The sequence below is a fragment of the Aspergillus flavus genome, chromosome 4 (assembly GCF_009017415.1).
Source record: "Aspergillus flavus chromosome 4, complete sequence".
In the NCBI taxonomy this organism is placed as follows: Eukaryota; Fungi; Ascomycota; class Eurotiomycetes; order Eurotiales; family Aspergillaceae; genus Aspergillus; species Aspergillus flavus.
Window position 1 is genome coordinate 2,677,224 of NC_092405.1, and position 25,991 is coordinate 2,703,214.

At 46.6% G+C, this 25,991-nt stretch overlaps 12 protein-coding genes across 12 annotated transcripts; 7 read left to right on the forward strand and 5 right to left on the reverse strand.

Annotated features, from left to right (window-relative positions):
- Positions 1–918: 918 nt before the first annotated feature.
- On the forward strand, positions 919–1,842 carry F9C07_4136 (uncharacterized protein; the record flags this gene model as incomplete). Its single annotated transcript, XM_041292058.2, has 2 exons — positions 919–1,379; positions 1,446–1,842. The coding sequence occupies 2 exons, from the start codon at positions 919–921 to the stop codon at positions 1,840–1,842; spliced, it is 858 nt and encodes a 285-aa protein (XP_041146389.2).
- Positions 1,843–2,195: 353 nt separating this feature from the next.
- Positions 2,196–3,246, reverse strand: F9C07_4137 (S-adenosyl-L-methionine-dependent methyltransferase; the record flags this gene model as incomplete). Its single annotated transcript, XM_041285933.1, has 3 exons — positions 2,196–2,670; positions 2,925–3,049; positions 3,112–3,246. The coding sequence occupies 3 exons, from the start codon at positions 3,244–3,246 to the stop codon at positions 2,196–2,198; spliced, it is 735 nt and encodes a 244-aa protein (XP_041146390.1).
- Positions 3,247–3,892: 646 nt separating this feature from the next.
- On the reverse strand, positions 3,893–7,724 carry F9C07_2158086 (cupin domain protein). The gene is made up of 5 exons (XM_041292074.2): positions 7,504–7,724; positions 7,264–7,424; positions 6,002–7,201; positions 5,674–5,922; positions 3,893–5,599 (listed from the first exon to the last, which is right to left on the reverse strand). The coding sequence occupies exons 1-5, from the start codon at positions 7,566–7,568 to the stop codon at positions 5,382–5,384; spliced, it is 1,893 nt and encodes a 630-aa protein (XP_041146392.1). The 5' UTR covers positions 7,569–7,724; the 3' UTR covers positions 3,893–5,381.
- F9C07_4138 (CAP Gly-rich domain-containing protein) lies at positions 4,036–4,996 on the forward strand (the record flags this gene model as incomplete). Its single annotated transcript, XM_041292059.1, has 3 exons — positions 4,036–4,305; positions 4,369–4,588; positions 4,671–4,996. 3 exons carry the CDS (start codon positions 4,036–4,038, stop codon positions 4,994–4,996), a joined length of 816 nt encoding a protein of 271 aa, XP_041146391.1.
- A 456-nt stretch (positions 7,725–8,180) lies between the features above and the next one.
- F9C07_2232766 (ribonuclease H2 subunit A) lies at positions 8,181–9,086 on the forward strand (the record flags this gene model as incomplete). Its single annotated transcript, XM_041285930.1, has 1 exon — positions 8,181–9,086. The coding sequence occupies one exon, from the start codon at positions 8,181–8,183 to the stop codon at positions 9,084–9,086; it is 906 nt and encodes a 301-aa protein (XP_041146393.1).
- A 155-nt stretch (positions 9,087–9,241) lies between these two features.
- F9C07_1547794 (peroxisomal membrane protein pex16) lies at positions 9,242–10,897 on the reverse strand. The gene is made up of 4 exons (XM_071508200.1): positions 10,572–10,897; positions 10,469–10,504; positions 9,579–10,413; positions 9,242–9,520 (listed from the first exon to the last, which is right to left on the reverse strand). Exons 1-4 carry the CDS (start codon positions 10,723–10,725, stop codon positions 9,397–9,399), a joined length of 1,149 nt encoding a protein of 382 aa, XP_071366499.1. The 5' UTR covers positions 10,726–10,897; the 3' UTR covers positions 9,242–9,396.
- A 195-nt stretch (positions 10,898–11,092) lies between these two features.
- Positions 11,093–13,273, reverse strand: F9C07_4142 (DNA repair protein endonuclease SAE2/CtIP C-terminus-domain-containing protein; the record flags this gene model as incomplete). The annotated part of the gene is made up of 1 exon (XM_071511180.1): positions 11,093–13,273. The coding sequence occupies one exon, from the start codon at positions 13,271–13,273 to the stop codon at positions 11,093–11,095; it is 2,181 nt and encodes a 726-aa protein (XP_071366500.1).
- A 451-nt stretch (positions 13,274–13,724) lies between these two features.
- F9C07_2202938 (WD domain protein) lies at positions 13,725–15,317 on the forward strand (the record flags this gene model as incomplete). Its single annotated transcript, XM_041285934.2, has 3 exons — positions 13,725–13,733; positions 13,793–13,892; positions 13,972–15,317. The coding sequence occupies 3 exons, from the start codon at positions 13,725–13,727 to the stop codon at positions 15,315–15,317; spliced, it is 1,455 nt and encodes a 484-aa protein (XP_041146395.2).
- A 1,651-nt stretch (positions 15,318–16,968) lies between these two features.
- Positions 16,969–17,586, forward strand: F9C07_2069640 (uncharacterized protein; the record flags this gene model as incomplete). The annotated part of the gene is made up of 2 exons (XM_071508750.1): positions 16,969–17,329; positions 17,477–17,586. 2 exons carry the CDS (start codon positions 16,969–16,971, stop codon positions 17,584–17,586), a joined length of 471 nt encoding a protein of 156 aa, XP_071366501.1.
- A 425-nt stretch (positions 17,587–18,011) lies between these two features.
- On the reverse strand, positions 18,012–20,776 carry F9C07_2283635 (YdiU domain protein). Its single transcript, XM_041285937.2, has 6 exons — positions 20,030–20,776; positions 19,962–19,971; positions 19,881–19,911; positions 19,680–19,830; positions 18,521–19,626; positions 18,012–18,453 (listed from the first exon to the last, which is right to left on the reverse strand). Exons 1-6 carry the CDS (start codon positions 20,484–20,486, stop codon positions 18,253–18,255), a joined length of 1,956 nt encoding a protein of 651 aa, XP_041146397.1. The 5' UTR covers positions 20,487–20,776; the 3' UTR covers positions 18,012–18,252.
- Positions 20,777–21,012: 236 nt separating this feature from the next.
- Positions 21,013–21,439, forward strand: F9C07_4145 (uncharacterized protein; the record flags this gene model as incomplete). Its single annotated transcript, XM_071511181.1, has 2 exons — positions 21,013–21,248; positions 21,352–21,439. 2 exons carry the CDS (start codon positions 21,013–21,015, stop codon positions 21,437–21,439), a joined length of 324 nt encoding a protein of 107 aa, XP_071366502.1.
- Positions 21,440–21,742: 303 nt separating this feature from the next.
- On the forward strand, positions 21,743–25,841 carry F9C07_1561579 (uncharacterized protein). Its single transcript, XM_041285945.2, has one exon. It carries the CDS (start codon positions 22,999–23,001, stop codon positions 25,423–25,425), a length of 2,427 nt encoding a protein of 808 aa, XP_041146398.1. The 5' UTR covers positions 21,743–22,998; the 3' UTR covers positions 25,426–25,841.
- The last annotated feature ends 150 nt before the right edge of the window (positions 25,842–25,991 follow it).

The window sequence follows — 25,991 nt, forward strand, 5'->3', positions numbered from 1 at the left end:
CGAACCCACTGGTCCGTCAAAGTCGCCTCTTGTTAGCTTCCCCCATGCCCTACTTACACTATCAGGTACTTTACTTAGCTTGACCTGGGCCTTTACTTTTTAGTAGTACCTGTGTAGGATTATTACTGCTGAACTTCTGATTTGCTATTCGGCGATGTTAGATCACCTGTCAATGCAGGCGATCTGTTTTTGCATCTCAAACTGTTTCATCTCTCGTCGGCCTTCCTTTTTCCTTTCTCCTACCCTGCTTTCTTTGCTTTTTCTTCTCTTCCTTTTCCCAACGGCTCTCCATCTCTGTTGACTATTCCCTAGTTCTAGTCCCTTATTCATCCCTGTCGCTGACATCTGTCTGGACTCAATATCAAACTTAACCTTCTCTCCTCGTTTACTGGGTTTCCATCTTTCTATTATTGCTGGTGCTCTCACATTCCATTATCTCATTGGGTGTATCGACTTTCTAGCCATCATTGAGAATCTTTATTCGCTATACCCGTCCTTCAGCTATACCCTTTTAACTTTCTTGCTTTTCTATTTATCTCTTTGCTTTCCTGAAGCTGGGGAACCTCTAAGGAATTGACGGTTGAACCTACAAGACGCCCTGCGCTCCGGTAGTGCCACCTACTTTCTCAGCTACTGTGTTGGAACACGCCTCACTTGATTGGCACCTTTAAAAGTCGGACGGGAAGGGGTTAACCGGACAAGGTCCTGCTTTTTCACCGTTGATATTAGAGTCAAATTCCACTTGTGATTACCCCCCAACTATTGTGTCGGTTTCATCTAGGAGGATTCTAGTCGCAAGTGATCGTTGAAACCCGGCAGTTAAAACGGCAGTGCACATAGTTGCTGGATGCTCTTATCCGCCTAGACTACCAAGATACTCGAAAAGAACGAAAAGCTTTCCAGTTGCGAATCGCGCATATGATTGCGTTACAAAACCAAGCTATCTTGCCTCCCGCCAAAGTGGATATCTCATTACTGTTGAAGCCCCAAGATGAAGAGGCCGCCGCACCGGTGACCACTACGTCCACCTTTCCACCAAATCCAATTCCCCCGGCTCCAATGGCTCCAGCAATTCCTGCTGTTGTCTCAACGTCGGTGCCTTCTATACCTCTCGCCAAAGGCCCCTCATCGCTTCCAGCTAAGCGTCTTCAACCAGCTCATACAGCAGAATCCCCGGCGAAAAAACAGTCAAAGTGGTCTCCCGAAGAAGATGCTTTGATCATTGAGTTACGTGGTAGTGGCATGAAGTGGGAGGATATTAGCAAACGACTTCCTGGACGAAGTGCTATTAGCTGCCGCCTTCATTATCAAAACTATTTAGAGCGCCGAAGTGAGTGGGATGAAGACAAGAAGAATAAACTCGCAAGGTTATATGAGAGGTATGCTGTACAGAGTCCATAATTGGAAGGGGATGGCTGGGAGTTCGTTGCTAACTTGCACTGCAGATTCAAAGCAGAGATGTGGTCTAAGGTAGCGGAAGAGATGGCAATCCCATGGCGAGCTGCAGAAGCCATGCACTGGCAGCTAGGAGAGCAAGAAATGGCGCGTCGAGCTGGCGTAGTGCCTTTTTCGTTATCGAGTTCAGCCATAGACCCACCAACACCTAGGACAAGAAGAACCAGCACATCTTTATCTCGACCAAGAAAAGGATCGGCATCACGCTCAATTCCCCCACCACAGCTACCATCCGTTGAAGAGCTGACTGCAGGAGTTCCAGCATTTGCTCCGCATCCACCTTTTGCTCCTCCAAGGGAGGCCTATCGAATAGGACGACCAATGGATTTAAGTGGCACCCACAGTGGCCATATGAACCTTGGCATTCCCCCTCGTACCCTTCCTTGAGGTCAAACGAATCAAGTCTATGCCTCTTTATCGCGTTTTCCCTGTGACTATTGTTCCTTTTCTTTTCTATTTCTCTCCCACCCATGTTTCTTGCTGCATCCCAATTCTGTTGCGTTATAATGACCTGCATAGCGTTGACTGAATATCTACCTTCGTCCATGGGAAGAATTTCTCGATTGGCTCGGTTGATATGTGCCTTCTTTTGCTCAGAGATTCAAGGAAGACCCGAGTTGGCGACACTTTCTTCTTGTTTCATCTCTCGTTTCTTATAAATAGATGCCATGAAAGATCTCCGGAGCTGGATCTCGGAGCACGCGTTATTCCTATGTGTTACGGTGTTTTTCTCATTGGTCTCATCGTGTTGCAATTGCCCACCAATTGTCTTTTTCATATCCAGATTCCAGGACACGGCCACCCGCTTTGGTTATGTCACGCTCTAACTCATTGGCCTCATAAAGGTGGTAATATCGGTGGAAAACTTTTGGTTGATCACTTGGAGCGTTTTTTGGGGGGTTGCTTGCCATAACCCATGGAACCATAACGTCCTGCTGGTCACCTTTATCCCAGCCTCTGCGGCTAGTCTTCTGCTCGAGTGCCCATACATATAGCAGGACCTTCCCTCCAGGAGCCTCTACCGTGGCAGGCTTCAAAGCGCGCAGAATCTCACGGATAGCTTGGATCCTTCGATCTGGGGTTGAGAGGTGGTGTATCACAGCTATCGATATTGCAAAGTCGAAAAAGGAATCCGGGTGTGGTAGGTTTAGGATATCTGCCACAATGACCGAGTGTGGTTGGTGATTCGCGGCAATTCGGGCAAGATTCTCGGATCTGGCATCCTTTAGTCAATCATGGGACATGTGAAATGGTTTATTCAAGTATCCATGAATGAAAACGAGACAATGGTCATTCCCAGAAGTAAAATAATAAAGCATATATATATATATATATATATATATAGATAAAGACAATAACTGATAAAAGATAATATTGATAAAAGAAAAGTGCAAAGTAAAATGATTATACAAGGAATGGAAAGAATAAACAATTAAAGAAACCATACATAAATGAATGATTGTACTTACCTGTCTGAAGCCACGATAAAGACATTCTGGTTTACAGGTAGACATTTTCCATTGCCACATCCCACATCTAGTCCGATAGCTCCGGGTGTTAACTCTGTAAGAAACCGTTTCACAACTGGCCACGCCTGATAGATACATCAACACACATGCCTTGGGCAGTGGAATGCTAAAGATGTGGTATATATACCTTGTAGCGAGTGGAGGAAAAATGACTTGCGATCTGTTGGTACACCTCATGGACATGCTTTTCTTCGTACGCTTCCTCTTGCGGCTTTTCAGTTACAAAGGACTGTTGGTCTGATGATGATGATGATGATGCCATTTCTGCTGTATTGCCTTGTGATCTTACGCTTGGTCACTTCTTTGATAGAGATATGGCGTTTGGTACAGCGTAATCGCCAAAAGGTCCGGAGTGTGTGAGGAAAAGGAGAAATCTAACAGACGTCAATCAGAAGTGAATTCACCATCGAGAAACATGATACAATACCATACGCACCGTACGTAATTAGATTGTTTCGAAGGTATGCAGTGAAATCGGTGCGAAGATTAAGGTTCGCCAATTTTAGGTGGCTCGGAGAATATTTCAATCAGCAGATCATATATACTATGTATTTACTCTTCTTCACTCTTGTTATTTTATATATTGGTCTTCCCGCTCCTGACATTACTACACGTATTCACTCCAATGTAAGCTCCATCTGCGCTGTAGCATCCAACCGGAGAATTACCTGACTAAGAAATGCCATCTCTTACCGTGGACCTCAGCCAATAACATCCATCACATTAAGTAACCTATGTTTGAGCCAATGTTGAGGCATACCTAGGATACCTAATACGTACAACGAAACATTACTCCATAAGTAAGAATCGAAATAAAATGCCAAGAGCAAAGTTGTTGGGGGCTACTCCATGAGGATTGACTAATAAAAACCACGTGCCTCTGGACTTCCGGATCCTATCACTAGGTACATACTTATCAAAGAAATCTATCACACTTGCACATGAAGTCTTACCTGATGACTGGGCTCCCCCACGTCGAAAAAGTAGAGCAACTCATTTGCTCACCTAGAACCACTTTTTCTCGATTGAAGGGCACGCATTCCAAGTGACTATGTCATTCCAACCCACTCCGTCGGATGTTTCTGTCCTCATTACCGCGCCTACAGCAAGTGCCAATTCTGAGCCACACTTCGTCACGGAGCGTCGAATCACTCCAACATGGACCGTTATTCAATTAAAGTCAAAGTTGGAAACAATGACAGGGATACCACCTGGCAGTCAGAGCTTAAAATTGAAGACACCAGGGTTTCCTGACCAATGGCTTGACGGTGATGAGAACATTATCGGTGATTGGGAGTTGAGAAAGGGCTGTGAGATCGAGGTACGATGCTTGAGGTAATTTGAGATCTATATGATACTTTGCTAAAGTCAGACATCGAACTAGGTTCATGATTCCCGCCCTCCTTCAGCACGGCCGAACTTTCATGATCTATCCTCTGTTGAAAAATACGTTCTTCCTGCAGCCACCTATGAGTCCCTACCAAATTCGGTATTGGCGTGGAAAAAGCACCAGAAACTTGGTCGGTTTGATCCAAATGTACTATCGCCGTACGAATCGGCACGCAAGCAAGCTGAACAAGACGCCGAGGATATAGGGAGTCGAGGTAAGAAGCATAAATGGAAACGCAGTCAAGAGAGAGAAAAAGAAGTCCAAATCTTTAACTATCAGAATGCTGCTGTTTATAGGTATCGCGGTTTCCAAACGTGCGATTATTCTCCCGTCCTCTCCGCCCCATGTCCGACGAGGAATTATCCGCTTTGTTGGACCGGTGCCATCCATCCCCTATCCTGGGGTAGAAACTGGAGATACTGATGCAAGTGCTCTGCCTATCTGGGTAGGGATCGAACTCGATGAGCCAACTGGTAAGAACGATGGCAGCGTGGGCGGAAAGCGCTATTTCACTTGCCCTAATAAGTCTGGTATCTTTGTGAAACCCGAGAAGGTTGAGGTAGGAGAATTTCCGCCTCTGGAACTAGACGATCTAGAGGACGAGACGATGGAGGAAATATGATCTCGATTAAAATGATAATCGAGACGAGGAGGCTTTTGGGGTTAAATCGTTTTCATTGAATATCATTGAAAACACACCATTGAAAACACACGAACAGAGTCCGTGCTCGCACATGTTGCTATTAGGAACTGAGAGACAACAGAAAAGAATAGAGTGAGGAACATGAGAAACACCGACAGCCCAGTATTCATTCAAGAGGATCGCTAAGCCCAACAAGATCGACGCCTATGACAGACGTAAAAATGAGAAACACTGATGGGAAAGAAAAAGCCAATGCTACATTCACATGAAGTTAGGAGAAATGAAGGAAGAAGATAGCCAAGGGGCGTTGGTATCGTAAGGATAGTGCCCATGAAAGACCTTAAAGCCTGCTCAAAGACATTCACTATGATGCTTTAGAGCCACCTGCCTTCTGCTTCCCCTTGGGCCTACCTTTCCCGACACCAGGAGGACGTTCAACTTGAGGGGTTGGCTCTTCTTCCATAGTATCATTCTTGGAGGCAGACCCTGGGGCAGAATTGCTACCCTCCACAGGGACACAGCCTTGCGTGAAGAACAGCCGAGCGTCCTTCCCATGTGTGTTTGCGAAGCTGTAATAATTGCCTGAAAGCAAGGTACAGATGGTCAGACATCTCTGGAAAAAGGTAAACTGGGAAATTTTGCCAAGCTCAACGTACCTCTTGGCACTTGGAACACGCAACCTTTCCCAGCGCTAAATTGTACACCGGAGATGTCTACTTGCACTCGGCCGCGGCATACGTAGAAGACCATATGCATCTTCTTTGAGTTTTTTGGCTTTTTCACTCCGCCGCTTGGCAGCTCAACAATCCCGGAACCTAAGAAAGGAGAGCTAAGTAGTTTGGCAAACCGAAAACTTGAACCTTTGACATCCCTTGTCTCGATACCGGAAGGCGCGTATGCGATGTCTACGCATCGAAAGATCAGCACAATAGACGATTGTATGGAGGCTGGGAAAAAATTGCGGAGAGCGGGTTGTCCACTCACCGAGGACCTCTTCCTCGTCTATCCCCGCCTGGGCGTCGGGATCCCACTTCCTAATGTAACCATGCAAAATCCCTTCCTTCTCCCAAGGGTCAATATAATCCTCATCATCTTCTGAGTCGTTGTCCACCCTAGGTTTTCCCGACTTCGACTTCTTCGAAGGTCTACCCTTCTTAGATTTCCGTCTTTCCGGTTCGAGTTCTTCCGTACGTATGATCTCCTTAATGGTAGAGAGAGGGTAGCGCTCTCCCTCGGCAGCCTCGCCATCACCGTAGACACAGCGTTCGTTCTTCCAATAGGCAAGAGGTCTGACAGACACTCGCCCTGACCGAGTGTGTGTAGTGCTGCTATCCGTTGGAGTCTCCCGTTTGAGAATATATAAGCTTCGCCCTTTTAAAGGCCCCGTGCGGTTGACGTGATCCTCAACGACCCTATTTAGATCGGGGTGGCCTGATGTATTTGGTTCTCTAGTCTCTTTTATGGAGGCCTTGGACTTCTTTGACAGCCTCTGCTCTTCCGTATCGTAACTGGTACTGCGCTGGTTTTTCGCGGGCCTTCCGGGGCGTTTACGTTTCTGCGAGGACCCATGCTCCTGTGGTTCATTCGACTCTACAGGGATTTGAGTCCGACTTGATCCATTTCGGGCTTTCTTTTTGGGTTGGTGGCCGATCTTTATCTGGCCTTTCTTCTGCAGGCCGACAGCCAATATTGATGGAGACTGCGTTGCTGTGCTATTTTCATCTGGTTCTTCCAATCCACCCCCTAGAATTGTGTCATTGCCAGCATCGAAGCTATCAGCGAAATCATCCCGTGTATGTTCGTGACTATTTGCATTTTCATCCGGGTTCGATTGGCTATTCGCATCGCTGTCCGAAAATGAAGCTGCTACTTCCTGCGTCTTCTTGTTTGCCTTACTGCGGGCACTGCTCAAGTGATTTAAGGGAGGCGCATTAATAGAACGGTGTGTTAGAGGAGAAACATCCTGTCGCAACTCTCCTTTAGTATGGCCCAAGCCTTTACCATCGGAAGGACTAGAGGAGAGGAGATCCTGTTGTGGGCTTTGGGATGATCGTAAACCAGGAGTTCTCCGAGGGGACCCAGTCAAGCCAGTCTTCATGGGAGAACGTGCAACAGGTGGTGGGAAATAAGAGTTTCGCCCACCGTTCATACCGCTGAGGAAATCAGCAGGACCAGGTGCATTCCCTGTTCTCACGCGTTGAGAAATTAATATCATGGCCCGTACATTGGAGAGCGTTTGTACGTACCCTCGTCCATAGACATGCCATCGGAGCCTACCAAAGATTCATTCCCATTGCTGAAGCCATTTTCTCTTACGGGAGACTTCTCTGGCGATGACCACATTTCATCAATGTCCTCCATTCCATGTTCATCGCGCTTGCCCTCCTTCACTGTAATTCCTGTGCGACTGTACCCATTGTCTTCGTTAGTCTCCTTTGCAGTAGAAAGAGAACATTGAATTTGGATGTTCGGCAGAGAACGCTCACCGTCCAAGTTTACCGACATTGGAATAATCATAATCGCGAGCTTTCGCGGGCCCCCGAGGAGCCATCCTTGTGGAGTTCCGGGGCTGAAATGCGGGAAGGTAGCTGTATGGGAAAGTTACGAGTAGGACACACGCGCACGCGCGCACACAGTATCCTAAACTGCTTTAGCTGGGAATTTTTGGATCAGGTACCGTAGGAAAAAAAAAGAAAGAAAGAAAGAAAGAAAAGAAAAGTAAAGAAAACCCCGTGAGCAACAAGGGCAAATTTCAATTGGAAGGAGGCGGAAAGTTAGTGAAGCGCTGTGGAGGGGAGTGGTAATTCGAGATAGGCGGCGACACGCGCGGAAGCGCCGCTAGTCCGGAATGGTTTGGGACGCGTCTAGAGCTCAACCTTCATAGCTTACAACTAGTGTCCTTCAATTCCATAAACACTTTCATCTTTGTGTATAGTTCTTTACCCCTAGCCAACAGTATTTACCTCGAGGCACTAGGATGGAAGAACCAACTCAACACCCCTCGTTCAACTCTCAAGGAACGCTCCCTTCTGCGGGCCTTTTCGTCCCTCCCAATATAAATCGCCCACGGTTATATGTGGGAGATTCTTATTCCTACTATTCGCCATGCCCTGCCACAATCACAACTCACAAACCGAGTTCGGATGCTTTTAAAGCTGACGAGATGACCATAGATGATCCCGCACCAACTGAAAGCTATCCGGAGAGCTATTTTGTTTTGGGCGTTGACGAGGCAGGCCGTGGCCCTGTTTTGGGTCCTATGGTATACAGTGCTTTCTATTTACCGCATGACCTTCACCACTCCCTGCTTGCGCGTGATTACAACTTCAATGACAGCAAGGTTCTAACACCTGGTGTACGCGCCAACTTAATGCGTTTGCTCTGCACCCCGGGGACTCCCCTGTTCGAGTCATGTGGATGGGCAACTAAACTTTTATCTGCAAGAGATATTTCATCAGGCATGATGCGCCCTGGCGCGGGGGTCTATAACTTGAATGCACAAGCCATGGACGCTACCGTGGAACTCATCCGAGAAATTGTGGAGGGCCGCAAAGTTGACATCAGAGAGGTGTATATTGACACAATTGGAAACCCGGCCACCTATCAGCAGAAGTTGGAGCGGATCTTTCCGTCACTAAAAATTACAGTGGCTAAAAAGGCGGACTCTTTGTACCCTTGTGTTAGTGCTGCGAGTGTTGCTGCTAAAGTGACCCGAGATGTGGCCTTGGAACTCTGCCATGAAGATATAGTGAAGGCCCAACAATTTGATGACCCTTCACAAGCAACTTCTACCGAGAGTTGGGGCAGCGGTTATCCCTCCGATTCGAAGTGCGTAGGCTGGCTCCGAAGGAACATGGATCCCATATTCGGGTGGGGTAATGAATGCCGATTCAGCTGGGGCACTTCGAAAGAAATGCTTGAGATGAAGGGAGGGGTAAAGGTGGACTGGCCGCCTGATGACGAAAACACACAACTTCGAGATTTCCTTCTGACATCTTCTGAAGCTCCTAAGGGAACTAATCAAGAGTTGCGAGATTGGTTTGGGCAGAAGACAACAGAGGTCCTTTAAGCAGAAATAACTCACTTCCGACATGAATTTGCGATAGCGAATTGTGATACCCCAGAATGTATATTTATAGAACGCTAAATGTGCAACAAGATGGCGAAAGTATTAAGCAATATTAAAAACGCGAAAATAATAAAAAGAAGGGGGGGGGGAGGTAGAGACTGTGTCATTACGGAACGGAGAGAGACAAAAATGCTGGGATCCATTGGGTATCAAATCAGTTTCACTCCTTTCAACATCCTAGTTTGAGGAGTTGACGGGGATATTGGCGTAGATATAGTTCGGTGAAGGCAGGAAGATGATATACTTCACCTCATAAAGTCGCTGTTGAAAAGTAGTAATTGTCCCACAGGTATTCATAATCTTCGACAACACTGCCTACCAAGTCAAGCAGTGGTTTCCCTTTCATCTTCCTAGTTAAATCTTTCAACCAGGGCCTGGTTAGTGTTAGCGAAAAAAATGACCTTGATTAGTGATAGTAATAAGCGTTCATACTGGGTCAAATTTTCATAGAGAGCGCCTCTCATAAACCACCACCCCATAGCCCATCCTCTCTTTCTCAATTCCTCGCGCTCCAAGCCTGTCAGTCCCCGAAGACCACCGGCAAGTCTCTCCCGGAAATCGGTTTTGGCAAGTTGTCGACAGCCATACTCCATGCCAAATCCAATGAGCCAAGGCCTCCAACTTCGTTTATTACCATTCCATCTTTGCATCGCCAGTGCATAGGCTACTGGCCGTAATATGTACAATATTTCTGCCAGCTGGCCTTGACCAGTGACTCGGTGCAAAAGGGCTTTGGGCGGCTTGATATCATCAGCGGTAAGTACTTTTGATATTAAAAAATCCGAGACGTCGTTCACATCCGGGAGGCAAGGAAGCGATAGTCCCGTACGAGGCATGGTCCAGCTAAGGTCCGAAGACCGCTCGCTTAGTGGTGTTTGCATCCCGTTCCAATCGCCTTCCTCCTCTTCAGCAGATCTTGGGTCGACATCGCGCTCTGGTAATGGAGGGCTGACTAGCGGCCTCGAGTTTGTGAGACGTAGCAGAAACAAACGACATATTGCTTTGATAGCTTCAATGAGGATAACAACTCGCCAGCGAACTTTTTCACCTCGACGCCGCGCAATCATTTCCCAAAGTAGTTCTGTGTACTGAACCATTTGAAGAGTGATGGCGACCTTACGGTAAAGCGAGGAGTGGGACGTCCAGTACTTTGTATAGCGTGAATGGGGAGTGGGCGTGGGTCGAGAGATGTTCGGTGGAAGTCTAGAGATGACTCGAGAAACAAGGGAATCATGATACAGCGAAAGGAGCTGTACAGAAGAATGTACTGGATGAACAATGTTAGACATCTAGCCTGTGTTCGATGCTGGCTGTATATATACCGCATTCTGACGAGATCTCCGAATCTCTGTATCGTCCTGCGTCGTACGCAGGCGTTAGTTTTTATCATTCGTATATTTATAATTAGATTACTCTGAAGCGAACCTGGGATTATGTATGTGAGAGACCTCAATGCTGACTCTACCTGACCTACAGAGCTAGCGTTCTTGGTCACGAAGTCTTCGTACAATGGTAGCCATTTAGATGGTCTCAAGAGTGTCGAGGGGACTGTTCCTCTGTAGTTCCGCGTTGGATCCATAATGAAGAAATAAGTAAGTAAGCGAACCCTACTAGGCTCAGGAAGAAGGGAAACGTAACAACTAAAGTATGTGGCTGAAGTCAAGCAACAAGTGACAGGGGATATGTTCAACACGTGCTCTCCGCATGCCAAGGAATATGTGCCGAGGTCCGTTCGGACTATCTATTTACTATTACTCCGTACTTAATGTCCAGTACCCCTGCAGAAGTAGGATAAAAGTTGATTATTAAGAGCTCTAGGCCATTGATATTCTCTTCATTTTACAGTCATACACCTAATCTCAAGAGCTATAGTAGAGATCAAATATCTACTTCTTCCATGATAATCACCACTCATGCGCCTCGTTCAAGGCCTCGCTCCCATAGGCTCACTCATCTGCATATTTCCAAAGGCCACCCGGGCGCATTGCTTCTCTATATCGTTCTTTTACCTTATCTCTCTCAAGCCTTCTTGCCTCCTCACGATCAAATTCTAGTTCTTGTGTGTCAGGCATATCCGTACGCCAAAACCCTGGTGGCGTAGCCGGACGTGGATGATGATTCCTATGTTTCCCAAAACAGTCGGCAATCAGCCTTGCTTTTGCCTCATCAAGGAGCTTCTGATGGTCCTTCTCACCAAGTCCATCAAGCAAATGTTTATTGTCTCTCAAGTAGTCCTCTAAAAATTTCTGGTCATCTTCTTGACAAGAGACTGTAGAGTTAATTCGTAGACCAGCAAGGCGTGCCATGGCTAAGAATTTGTCCCCACAGCAATCAGGGCGCGTGCATCCCTTGATGCACTTGCGTTCTTTTTTCTTGCGGATAACAGTGTCAAATGCATACTCGAGTCCTTCGTTATAGTCGGGGTTTATCCTGAAATGACTAAGTTCGAGCCGGTGTAGTGGCAGAGCTCGGTAAGGTTCATCCTCTGGACGCATTTTAATGGAATTAGACTCTGCTCGCTCGGAAATTTGGGTGTTGGTTGATACATGTTGATCAGTTGGCCGTTTGCTAGCTTGTGCATCAGTAGGTACGCGTCTACTATACGCAGGCGCTTCGTGATCAGCATGAGATTCGTGCTGTTTGTAACTTATGGTATCGTTCGTGTTTCCGCTGTCCTTCGGCGAATGCAACAGTGACCTAGGCGGCACTGGTTTCTCCAATAAGTCCTGCAAACGGTGTGAGACATCCTTGGAACTTAAGGCTGCTGACAGGTAGCTAAGATCGGCGTTCAGCGGTGTCCTTCCTGCATGTGCTGTGGGATACATCCGTTCGCCATCCTCTGCTAAGCACGATATAGCATGGTTGGGTGCCCTCGGGATTGCCATTGGCTTCTTTTCAGGCCATCGAGCAGAACCATGCAAAAGGCTAGCATTGTTATCCACTGATTGGAGTGCTGTGGATCGATGAAGAAGCCTGTGGCCTGATGCTAGACGGTATTCATCCTGAGGCGCTAGTTTTCGAGATGATGGCGAATGAATAGCCGAAGGGTCTGTTTCAGATGTTCGATATGCATCGATGACCACCTCTGTGGTTGGTGTCTCGACAGTACCGCCAACTTCATCCAAATCTTGAGTTTCAATTGTTTCAAACTGCTGGGAAACGTTTCGCACGGGACTAGAGGACATGCTTTCGCTTTTTACGGCAATGGGCGGTTTCGATTCCCTTTCCCTCAAGCCACTATAACGAGCTAATGCCCCGGATTCGGGTACAATCTCGCGTTTCCTCTTCAATCTCCGGTATCTCTGCCTCGCCAATGTATCGGTATCTTCGGTCTCGAAAGGAGGACTGGACTGCGTAAGAAAAACTTTTAGAGATTCAGTCTGCAGGGACTGTCTAAAGGTGTTATCTGATCTTCTATAGTCGCCGCAAACAATGGATGTAAAACCTTCATCCGGCTCGTGCCTAGGTGAACTCGGTAGCCCAGGACCCCCGTCTGCTGCATTATGACTAACCGGCACTGACATGCCATTTGCAGGTATCGACTCTGCGGTTGGAGAGCAATCATGGTCTTCATTTGCAATGTTTTTCACTCGTTGGAATTTGACAGCGACACCATTCAGCACAAGTGTAAACTCGTCCCGCTCGAGACATTTGCTCCAGTGTTCCAGCTTTCTCTTATGCCGCTTGATCTGGTGTCTGAGGCCCTTACAGGCCTTTGCGAGCGTTTGTGCATCTCCATATAGTGCAGCATATTTCCCCTTGACAATTCTCGGTTCTTTAGTACCACATTCCCACGACACGAGATTGTTGTCATCACACAGACTCAAAACACGCTGCGGCGCATATGCTTCCTCCAATTGAGACTCGCTCAAAGAGACTTCAGCACCATCTAGGCTAATGTCATTACGACTTAATTCTTCTCGTAAATGGGCAATCTCAACATTTAGCCTCTCGATCTCGGCCGCAGCTTTACTTCGGACATCCTCCGTAGCCCTGAGTTTCTCTTCTGCAGTGGCGACTTGTTTATCACGAATGGTAAGCACAGCAGTCAAATCGCTGTATGCATCATCGAAGGATTTCTCAAAGCTCTCTGCCACAGAGGCATGAAGTTGCTTTAGAATTTCCATGAAAAATGAGAGTGGTCCAAGCAAGGTTACGCATATAGTTTCAGGGAGTGTCGGGGAACGCGATAAGTACTTATTAAAAGGCTAGCCGCTTGGCCCGTTTCTCTCGGTCTTAAAAGTGGTTGTGGATCATTTTTATCGCCCTTTAGATAAGCGTTCTTATCGGACACGCACCATAGTGCCAAAACCATCTCCTCCTTAGTACACAGTCAAGGAGTCTTCATTCTTGTAACACTTCCTAAGTCCATACATATATTTTGTGTTGTTCTTATATTTGAAAAAAGAAAGCCACTAGCAGCATGTCGAAAAGACGTGATGACGGTCATACCACGATCTATTCTTCACCAAAACGGCGGCGTGTATCCCAAGCCTATAATAGCGACTACCTCTCATTCTTAAGCGATGAAATTTTATTGTATATCCTATCTTACCTACCGATACCCGCTTTGCTAAAATGCCAAAGGTATGCTTACTGAAGGAGGGACTCAAGCTCGCAGAGCTAACCTACTCCTTTCCCTTTAGAGTGTCCCGCCGCTTCCACGCTTTGGCCGGAGACTCGGAGCTATGGAAGCGACAGTATTATTCTCGATGGGTACGACCTCGAGCACGTCGCTTAGCGAGAGTGAGACGTGCCACTCCTCAACTTTCGAGGCTTGAATACTCGCCTAAAGTGTCTACGTGGCTTGACCACAGTCATTTAGCGAGAGAAGGCAGCAATACAAATTGGAAAAAACAATATCGCCTTAGACACAACTGGTCCAAGGGGGTATGCCGTGTAACCGCAGTTGAGTTGCCTCAATCTCCACAACCACCCGTTTTGGTACAATTTTGTGCTGGGCTTGTGTTTGTAGCAGATTCCGCTCATGGGCTTAGGGTTTGGCACGCGGACAATACAAACTCCTGTTTAGCGAGTGTACCTTTCATGAATGTTAACGCACAAGGACCTATAGTACCCACGTCGTTAAAAGCAACTTACTGTTCACAGCAAAATGTGACCAGAATTGCTATCGGATTTGAAAGCGGCTGCTTTAGTGTGTATAACATGGACATTAGAGCCCTACGATTGGATTTGGGACTCACTTACACAAGTTCCACTGACCAGGCAATAACAGAGATGGCTCTGTCATTCCCCTATATCCTAATGGTATCCCAATGCAATGTGCTATCGTTATTTGATATTCAAGCTGCCAATGAGAAGTCAGACCACAATCCCGTCAAATTGACGGAGGAGGCCTACCTCCTTGCAACACTCAAAGCCGAAAGCATATTGGCCCCCATGTCATTGTCTGTGCGTGTTGCAGCCTCGGAAATCATAGCTTCTATAGTGTACAGTTTTTACCATATCGGTTGCGGTTGGTCCATTGGGGTACAGGAACTACATTTCAACAAAAGCGGCCAACAGATCAGCTCACGACTCGCAACCACAGTGGACTGTCAATATGGTGTGATACCGCTACGCCCCTCTAGCCGGGTACCAGACGAGCAACAATCTCTACTGAACAGTGACCTGTATGGGTGGTCTACTGAGCCATCGATTTTACATCGAGAACCTCCAACTTCAATCTCCTATTCGCACCCGTACCTCTTGACTTCTCACGCAGACAACACTTTGACTGTGTACCTTGTTGTTTCTACAACAAGAAGTCTCCATGTCAAAGGCGGCCAGAGACTCTGGGGCCACACCACGTCGGTTGCAGCCGTACAAGTCAGTGATCATGGTAAAGCAGTATCTGTTAGTTCTTGTGGTGATGAAATTCGAATATGGGAACTCGAACCTTTAATCTCTTATTTCGGGACGCAGAGTATGTTAGACGAAAAGAGCATCCAAGTTAGCCCCGAGAACAAGCAATGTCGGGGGTATGAAAATTTCGGTGTATTATCAGGAGTCTCTCGTTGCGAAGACAATGGGGATCGATCCCCTTCTCTAGAAAGATCATACGAATTGGACCGGATACGAGGCTGCGTTGGATTCGATGATGAACGTGTGCTTCTGCTTCGAGAACGTAATATCGGAAACCAACTACTAGAATTATATGACTTCACATGAACCCCGCATCTGCTGGGTAGAGATAAAAGAATAGGACATTTCGCACCTTCCCAAACAGAAAGATTCAAGGAGAGATTTCATCTGGTATGAAGCAAACTTTTATAATACTCCAGAGTAATTGGCTATAAACCAATCCCAAGGTGTTCAACCTGAGGACCTTGGGAGAGTATGATATTTAACTGCATGATTTACTTAGATTAAACGGGAATCTCTATCTTATACTACTAGTCTTCACAGACATAGATCAAGTAAAAACCTTCCTTTCTCGGGCTGCGTTTAAATATTAAACTACTCTGGTGACTTGGGCTGGTCTTCCTCCATGGCATCTCTCCGAAACCTCAATGCGAGAACGGCCTTAGCTCAGCTAGTCTGTTTCTTCCAAAGATACTTGGACAAGTTATGGCAAATGATGCATGCTAAATGGATTCCAGCCCATAATATCGTCTGCGATATTGCTTTGCCTTGGCCGGATCTGAGATCCTCGGATAAAAAGAACTGGTTGCTTTCAGTGAAATACAACCTTCCGACTAAGTCTTGTTTAACATTCAGTTGACTTATTTTCTGCTTCTTACCCTTTCCTTTTCATTTGTGGAATAAAACAGAAGAGGGTGAGGGGGAGATGGGATAACCTGAGAGGATAAGAACGAACTCAAAAGGGTAAGGAAGGTCGAATGCAGGAGTTTGGTACCACAAAATTGCAGTCTAACTAAAAAGAAGGGAGCTCTGCAGGAACCGCACGGCAAGCGAATTTAATTTACTTGATTAATCAAATTCAACTTTCTCGTCCCCGCGCACCGCCTTGGGCATATTATCTGCATTAAATTTCTCATCAATCAATCAATCAACCTCTACCATTATTATTGTGATCTTCTCCTTACTTTTTTCCTAGAGGAAAAAATTTTTGATCGTTCCATAACAAGTTTGCTACCATTCAATCTACCCAGAATATCTGCTAGATTCGATCAATATGAGTTTCCAAACCAGAGGTCGTGGATGTTTCAACTGTGAGTTTTTACTACTCTAGCGGCGTCGATTTTCTGGCCCTCGCTACATTTTGGTGTCTGGCTTTTGTGCCCTCGCCCTGCAATTCAGGCCGGAAGGTTTCCCTTCCTTCACATTGCATGTCTTGCTTGATCTTGATTTCACTCAATTTATCTTCTGTTTGATTTTTCGTCACTTAAGAAGAAAAGACCTTGAGATGGTCATCTTCGTTCAAGTGTGGAACTCTGAATTCAAATCGGTACCTACTGTGTAGGCCACTAAGAATTTGAGCTAACATGTTCAATACCATAGGTGGCGATGCTTCCCATCAGGTAATTACTCCCCAGATCACTAGCGCAAAGGGTATTGGTCATGTATTTTCTAAATACACTATTCATCAACCCATAATCTTACGGACCTGGACTTATAGGCCCGTGACTGTCCCAAGAAGGGCACCCCAACTTGGTATTATCTACTCCTGTTTACTCTAGCTATGATACACATTCACTAATGGAATAATCAAAGTTACAACTGTGGTGGTATGCTGTACCCTGCTAGCTTACACTTTACTTACACCTCATTAACGGGTTCCACAATCCCAACACTCTTCCTCGTGTAATATTCCTTAAGTTTTGTCTAACACATTGAAAATGGATTGCAGGACAGGGACATGTTAGTAAGTGGACACCATGAAATCTACCGCACAGTAATAAACGCAGCTTATCTAACGGCTACCTCTCTGCTAGGCCGCGAATGCACAGTAGCCCCTAAAGAGAAGCCCTGCTACCGTTGCAGTGGTGTTGGCCATATCTCCAGAGATTGTCCTCAGGCACCCTCGGGAGATGGCTACAGTGGTGCTACCGGTGGTCAGGAATGTTATAAGTGCGGCCACGTGGGCCACATTGCAAGGAACTGTTCTCAGGGTGGATATAGTGGGGATGGATATGGTGGCCGTCAACACACTTGCTACTCTTGCGGTGGTCATGGTCACATGGCTCGTGATTGCACCCACGGTCAGAAGTGTTACAACTGTAAGCTTCCCCCTACAATATGCAGCACGTCACATGTACGCCCGAGTGAAGACTTGTACATTCTAGCCTTCGTTCTCGATTTTTTACTATCTTCTCCTTTCTTCTTATCTCTCTTATGCGAGTGTATACTGACCCCGCTAAATTTAGGTGGAGAGGTTGGACATGTCTCGCGGGATTGTCCCTCTGAAGCCAGGGGTGAACGGGTTTGCTATAAATGCAAGCAGCCAGGCCACGTTCAAGCTGCCTGTCCTAATTAGGCCAGAAACCACCTTGGGTCGTTCGTCTAATTTGTTGCGCCAGTATATACGCGAGACGAGGCTTTGGAGATTTCCTCATGGACTGAGCCCGTGCTCTTCGAACCACTCGAATTCTCAATTTTCTGCTTTCTCGTGTAGCCAGATCAAGGCTTGGCTCATAACCCTGGTCTTGGTGGGTTTTACCCGTCCCTACCATGAGCATGATATTCATGAATACTCGCGTGCCATTACATGGTATCCGTGATATTTGCCTTCTATTTCCAAAACGTGGGCAGAAATTACGTCGGCAGTAATATGGCAGGTGGCCTAGGTTGCAAGACGACAATCGTGATAGGTCTCTTTTGTGTGTAATGCGGATGACTGCAAGAAAAATAAATTGATTCACTCGATGTCACAACTACTGAGATTATTGTTGACTTCCTGGGACTGCTCTAGGCCTTTCGCTCAATTGTAGGTTTCTCTAAAATAACGTATGGTGTGCACGACGTTTCGGAGGCTGAAATCCTTTTCGGCCGCATTTGATGGCATGAGTTCGAATGCAAAGTGCTTTTGGCATGCAATGCATTCTTGCCTACACTTTGGACACCACTATCGGAATAAATACAGTTATACTACAGTTCGCGGAAGAGCAGGGAATATAATTGGATGACCGTTGACATAAGATGCTTAAGAGCTGCAGCTGCACATCATGGCCCGCTTGTATCGAGGAACATCTCCACAGAAGCGTTCCTCCTCCTCCTTGTTCCAGCCCCAATCCTCTTCGAAGGGGTTTAGAGCCATTTGCATCACGCGACCAAGGATCTCTCGATCTCCCCGACGTTCTACTCGGTCAATAATCTCGTCGAGTATCCATCCGCGAGGCAAGAACTAGTGAATAGGTACCGTTAGAGAGATAATATGACTAAACTTCTGAGGGGCTACAAGACTCACTCACCTTTGGGTTCACTCTTTTCATAGCCTCTTGTCGCTCCACATCACCATAGGGCCCCCAATCCTCAAGAATCCTCAGTCTCCAGCGCTCGAGCCAATTTGCGATACGCTCCTTCGCAGAATGTTCTGTGTACCCTACCCCGCCACACCCTTCGCTGTGGAAGAATATTGGTGCAACTTCTTTCCGTTTTTCTTCGGTGTCGAGGGCGCTGAGCGGTACACGAGAAAGCCGCAGGAAAAAATGGTTGAAGTCCAGCTCTAAAGCTTCCAATGTGTCAAGCATTTCTGAAAAGAGGTCCTGAAAATCTGACTCTTTCTGAGTCTTTAGTCCTAATCTTCCGCCCATGAGCCGCTTGTATTCATTCAAGAATACAGTCCTGAACTCTTCACCCACTCTTCCAATAATGTCTTCTGCAAGTTTGACGATAGCTGGAGCGGCGTCTTCGGTTACCCCTTCTTTCACAAAACTCTCTTCATCAACTTTAGCTCCTGCCCCAATGAGCTCTCCTAAGGATTCCCCAAGTCGAACCAAGTTCCACCAAATGATAGTTGGCTGGTTTTTATACGAGTATCTTAACAAATGGTCATCGTGGTTTGGTGTGTATTGAGGATCGAAGTTGTCCATGAAAGCGAATGGGCCGTAATCAAGCGACAAACCATAGATTGATGTGTTGTCGGTGTTCAAGACGCCATTCATGAAGCCATAAGCTTGCCATGCAGCCACAGTCTTCGCATTTCGTCGTGCCACCTCTCTATACAGCCTTGCAAACCGATTTTCTTCGACTCCTTCGTGTTTTTGAACCAGGTCCCACGGTACGCCTCTTGCTGGATTATTAACGGCATCGGTGGGCTGATCTTTACCTAAAGATACCGCAGCCGGTAGAGCTTCCCAGCCGTGAAACACATCTTCGGCAACATATGTAGCTAGTCTTCTGATTAGATTCCTGTCACCGCGTGCGCGGAGAAGGTCGAATGTTCCTATTCTCAGCCAGGATTCGGCAAACCGGGCCACTATAGCTCCAGGTTCAACACGCTCGCGTAAAACCTTGGACTCGGGCAATAGAGTAATTGACAAGGCTCTGGTAGTTGGCACACCAAGCGCAGAGAGCGCTATATTCATCGTTAGCTAGACCTATGGTATTACGTAGCTGTTGGTTTAGTACCTTCCGACACAACATACTCTCGGATGCTAGATCGAAGAACTGATTTTCCGTCTGCAAAGCGTGAGTATGGTGTCCTCCCAGCTCCTTTGAGCTGCAATTCATATCGAATGCAAGTATCGGGATTGGTGCTCTCGAACAAGCTGATGGCACGCTGTTGGAGGTCAATCCAGGTTAGAGGTAAGGCCAGGAAATAAAGCTTACCCCATCCCCAAGCTGCCCAGCCCATGAGCCGCTGTATTCCGTCAACTTCAGTATCGTAGTATAGGTACATAGACAACATACAATTGCCATCCTACGCATCGTTAACTAAATGCGGCCAGCGAGTGACCCTATTGAAAGGTTTACATTACCTCCATAGCATTGCGCCCATGGGTAGATGCCTCCACTATTCTCAGTCCAAAAAAAGTGATTTCCAGACACTACCGCTTTAAACTGAGGTGTAAGCTCCTCTCCTGACTTTAATCCCAAGTCTGCCATTGCTTTCGGGCTGACATCTAAGAGCTCCGTCTCCTTGGCTGGCTCGGGGCGAACGAAAGTATACAAGGCACCTTTCACCAAGCGAGGACCGAGGGCTTCCCTCGGGGCTCCATGAGAGATCTTGGGAGTCTCGAAAGCAGGGTCTGGTGGCAGTTTGGCTGTGAAAATATTGGATTTTGGGAGCTCCTCCAACGAAACCCTCTTTGCAGGGTTCGAGAGTTGCGTAGCCATCTGGCCCAATCGTTTCCGGACAGTTCGTGTCTGAGTATTGCAAAAAGACATATAATGACGATGCCAGTTTAGGAAGACACGTGGCGTAGCAAGAACCATGAGGACCTTTCACAAGGCAATGGCTGAGACGGTGTGAAGGACAGCAGCCGCCTAGTGTAACGCCAGGTTGTAATGACCGCAGAGAATAATTCGCTCTTCTGTACTTTGTACGGTGTATTATTGCGGAGAAGACGGGTATCGGAATTCATCGTAAGCTAGAAGCGGAGGGTGTGACATCATTTGCGTTCCGTAACTTGGCTGAAGTTTCCCCCTATGCACAGTAGGTCATATGATCAAAACGTAACATACTGGTGGGTTGGCCACGAGGAGACGAGTACGGAGGATATCATTATTATGATCAGCAACAACATGGGCCTCTAGGTGGTAATGGATATCTCATAGTGGTTTACTACAGTCGAACTTACTGTATGTTACGGTCGTGTGTTACATAATCGTTGCACTACTAAACAATTGAGGTCTTATCCCTCTTCTGGAAATTGTCCAGTGCACTGTTTCCTGGCTTCCCAGCTCAATCCTTGATGAAATATCCCAACTACCCATAGCTAGGTTACGGCACAGGTACTCCATGGCGGAGCCCGCAGTATCAACTGTGAACCTGGTACAATCAAGTCTGCCGTCAAATCTGGATACTGTCATGTTTATGGAATTGGAATATATGCTACAGAGCCAGAAAGATAGTCTAGTTGTAACGAGAAACGATATAGAACGAGAGAATCTGTTCGTGCTGACCAATTTTATAATCCATACCGCACAAATCCAAAGAGTGATCAACGCAAGCCTGAAGAAGCTCCAGGTGAACTGGTAGCAGTCTGTAGATATCCATTTTTTATGGTATTTTGAGTCTTTGACAGGTAGGTGACTCTTGCATTCTCCTTCCTTGGCCACAGCTAATAATGGCCTACAGGGGTTATCATGGAAGAGGTCAAAACTACAAGGAAGGCCCGTTCGATAGGAGTGTCTACTTCTGGCAGAGTTACCATGATGGCATTTAGTAAGCAGCTTAAATTATAGTTAACTAGTTACCTTCCAAATTGACTAATTCAAGTATTATTTGTATTTACAACATGGCAACCTTGTCCCGTTTCATGAACGCAGAGAATATGAATAGCGCGCTACGAACCATTGCCTCCACCACTCAAAAGGAAGCTATCTACTTGATGAGTTTAGGTATTGTCCAGCTTGGCTAAGAAGAGTATATTATAAAATGTGTACAAAGATTGTGCCAGTGTCTCCAACACAATAAGGGGCGAAGAGCTCTATCTCACCACCTACCTGCGTGCTCTGATCTCCCAATCGAGGCTGTGAGGTAGGCGGTATACCTACATCCGGTGAACAGGAGCATTCAAATCCCAAAGCTTTCTGGAAAGGCAAATCTCCAGTTGATAGTTGGCCATAAACTAAACGATGGCATTCGGAATTCTAGTGACCAGCCACTAGCGACGATTGCTGCTGTGTGCAACTTGTACTCTATTTATCCAGCGAGCAGAAGGAAAAGGGAAAGAAGTATTTCGGCCTTTTTTCGTTAAGTTCCCCATTGATCGGTATCACATTACCCCCACATTCAGATACCGAAGTGGACTCAAAAGGCATCAGCTGGGTAAGAAACCCAATGTATAGCTTTGACTAGTTACATGGAGCACACTATAAATTTAAACACATAGGAAGTAAGGGTCCCTGTTGTATCCAGGTCAGGCACACTCTCGAGTCTCCAGTACATACTACACAGTAGATAAAAGAAGTAAGGTGTTGATAGTGTGTTACTGCCAAGCGTCTCCGCTTCGGCTGCAATTTGAATAGTTTACCTTCCCTAACAATTACATTTATCTTCATGAGAAGTGTTGCTCTCTATATTTCTCACCTTTGTCGGCGCCCACCACCCCTTTTTTTAATTACCGTCTTCTTCTCCCATCTTTTGCCTCTACTCCTTCACCTCATTCATTATAGATCATTGGGGTGCCCACGCATTGTCTTCATCCAGCGAACGGAAGGCCCTCCGTCCATATGGCCTCGTTCTGGCATCGGTCGTCTGTCAATCGTCAGTTCTCTTTCTCGTGAATTCTTAGAGCTCAACAATTGCCTGTCTCCACCCGGAAAAGCCCCGCTCATCGCCTACATCTATAGAGAAAAAGTGATATTGGCCGGCGGCTTTGGGCTGTACGCTCCGGAGATCACCCTTGTGTCGTGTTATTGATTGACTACGGCGAACGTTTGTTCAATTGCCAGGGCTTCCTTGAAAGGCCCAAGCGGTGTGACACAGAGCTTAAAAGCACGCGAAATTGAGCCGTTTTGATCTCATGTCTGTACGTATACAAGTTTTGATAACTGACCTTGTAGAAAGAGCATGGGTTTAGCTAATTGACCAGGCGATCGTTGTGATGCTCTTGCCCACTTTTTCCACGTCGGATTATCGTACAACGAACCCGCATGGGTCCCAGTGACTTGGACTTGAAGAAGACGGGAGTAACGAGATAGCATATTCAAATATCCGACTGCCGCAATATCATCTTAAACGGTTGTCAATTATTCATACTCATCCAATCAACGGAGTGCAATGTCGGTGAACCGGACCTCTCGCGCCACGGACGATGATATAAGAATTACCAAGCTTCCCAGTGAACGGGCATATACATCGGAACAGCATCCGACTGATCGGCAACTTAAACGTCTCAAGGAAGACGTTCTTCCTCTTTACCCCTTTCTCTTAACTGTGCCTACCGATGTGCCTTTCCGCCTTGGGAGTCGCTTCGTCAATAATTGGGCTGTGGGTAATGACGGTCCATTTGCACCAGAAGAGCACCAACTTCAGTATATGACCTTCTTAACACATCACGAAGGGGACTCGTTACTGGTGGCCGTTGGTGATTGGTCAGACGGGACTGGAAACGTCATGTCCGATCAGCAATCTGGACTCCAGGGTGCGGCGGACACCCCATGGAGCGGGCCAGTCAAGAAAAAGATCAGTTTGAACGACTATAAGAACAAAAGAAAGACAGGCGCTTCACCTTCTCCCGTTGGCCAGGAAGCTTCTAGCCACCATCTCACAATGGACTATGTAATTGATGACAGTCAAGGAGCTCCCAAAGTCAGCCCTGCTGGGAAGCAGAATTCCTCTGATAAAATTGCGGCTTCGCGCGTTTCTATTCGGGCTGGTTATGAAGCTCTGGAACGCAAGCGGCCCGCTGAATCTGAGTTGGAGAACTCCAGGCTCCAGGAAAGGAAGGGTGCCGAAATGGGATTCTTAAAGAAACCGAAACTCTCTACCGAAGCAGAAGCAGAGCTCAATAAGTCTGGGCGCTCAAAAGCTAATGGCCTTCCAACTCTCTTGTCACCTACCCTTCCGCCAACTTCAAGCAGCCCTAAACTGCCCAGACTCTTATCACCCACCCTCCCACCAAACATAGAGAAAGAGCTCGCTACACTTGGCGAGGAGACGCTTGTCCCAGATCTTTCGCGGACGAAAAACGCTCCCAATGGTGATGTGTTGAGGGCCAAGAGTCAGAAAACAAAGTCTTCTGATATCGGCACATCATGTATAGATTCGACCCCCGTGATTGGCCGTCAGAGCTTGCGAAGCAAATACCCAAATTCAGTCGCTGATAAGCGTCCATCTACTACTCAAGGCTCTGTGGCTCCTTCCTTTAGCGAAACTCCTACCTCCAGCTTACGGTATCAAACAGATGACAAGCCCAGCAGCCATGAAAAACCAGCCAAACCGCAATTACTGATGAAGCTCAAGTACGGCAGAGCGAATAGAAAGCGTGTTGAAGCTCTCCTCAAATTTTCAGGGAAAAGGAAAATGGCGCCTCCAGGCTCACCTGCGAAGAATATAGCCGATTCTGATTCCACCCTGATCAAGAAGCCTAACGAAATTATTACAAAGGCCACGGCATCAGACAACTTAAACCCTAGAATATACCGGTCTGAGGGGAAAGCAAAGCATGTTCCGAGCAGCCAAGCACCTAGGAATGCGGGCTCTGATAAACCTCAAACCCCAGTGTCTTCCACCCCTACCGCTGTAACACACAACCAGGAGAAAACAAAACAGACATCGGTTACGCCTGTTAAAGATCTTAAAGACTTGACTTGTCGTTCGGAGAATATTGGAAACAATGGTAGAACGTTCTCTCAGCCAACAATCAGATATCCACCAGGCGATTCGGCCACTGGTGTAAAACAATCACTGTCACAGGTAAACCCTCAGTCAAGCGCGTCACGCAATGGTGAGCGCCGAGCTTGGAAGGATGAATATCAGAAGTACGGGAATTTAGGGCGAGAACTAAAACATGCCGCTGAAAGACATACCGCCAGAGATTTCGTGGCTGATGTTGACGAGAAGCTTGCCGCTGCTACTGCTATTGAAGCTATTCTCTGTTTTATTCTAGCCTTTGTTGCTGACGACCAATCCAAAACTTTGTCTCGTCAGGTTAGCGACTCATCATCTTGGCTATCTATACTCGCTTATTGGCGTGTGGTCAAAAAGAATAGCGCCCCTTTCCCACAGCTTCATAGCCTTTGTTTGATTCTTGGCGCTACATCCTATGATGCTATTCATGCTCTTGATCTGGAGCGGTTTGCGGTCACTCCTTTGCCGGGGGGAAATACCTCTGTGCCGACACCCGGTAGTGATGGAAATACTGCGGTATCTGATGAAAGCAAAAGAAATCGAAGGGAGATCCTAGAGCTAAAGAATCGACTGCCTGAATCCTACAAGGAATCCCAGAGGCTATGGCTTGAAGGCTCACAAGGACTTTCAGAAGACATTCTTGTTCATGAATTTCCCGACACTTGGTCCAGGCGGTCTAGAAACTTTTCAGAACAAGGGAAGCAACGGCTCAAACCTGGTGACTATTCTGGTGAGTTTTTCCTACCTTTAGGAAGAATGACCACACCAGTAGAGATTGTCCGATTTGGTTACTCAATACTAAGAGAGTGGTGCAAAAAGGAAGGTGTGGAATGGAACGGCCGGCTTTGTTTATAGATTTCCACCTTCCCATTGCTCATTTTCTCTGTACATTTCTAATTTCCATCTTTATTCTTATCTATCATTTGATCTGTTTTCTTCCAGCGGTCTGTGTTGGCGTCATTGGATTTGGGGAGGAGGAAGTGGCGTACAGATGTCCCTCTGCCTGTTATGATAGCACGATACCATGGGTTATATCCGTTTCTCATAGAGGCCATGTATAGTCGTCTGGCTCTGCCGTCCATAAAATAGTATTGATTCTATCGGTCATGATCATTGTTTTCAGTAGTACTACTGGGTATTTTCAAGGGGTTCTCAAGCCATGTACTGTACCCCACTCTACATTAGTATACGAGACGAGCAATGCTCGTTAACTAAATTGTTTATTTAGATCATCCATAACCTCCACTGCCATGTATATATGATACATTATGCAGCAAATAATCTAGCATCTATATACAAATCGTCGCTGTTCCGTGTATCTGCTGTAATACCGATGAGTTGCTAGTGAATATGCAGGCTATAGCGAAATACTATAAAACTCATCGAAATCTAGATTCAAGATGCACTAATCTGCATCTCTC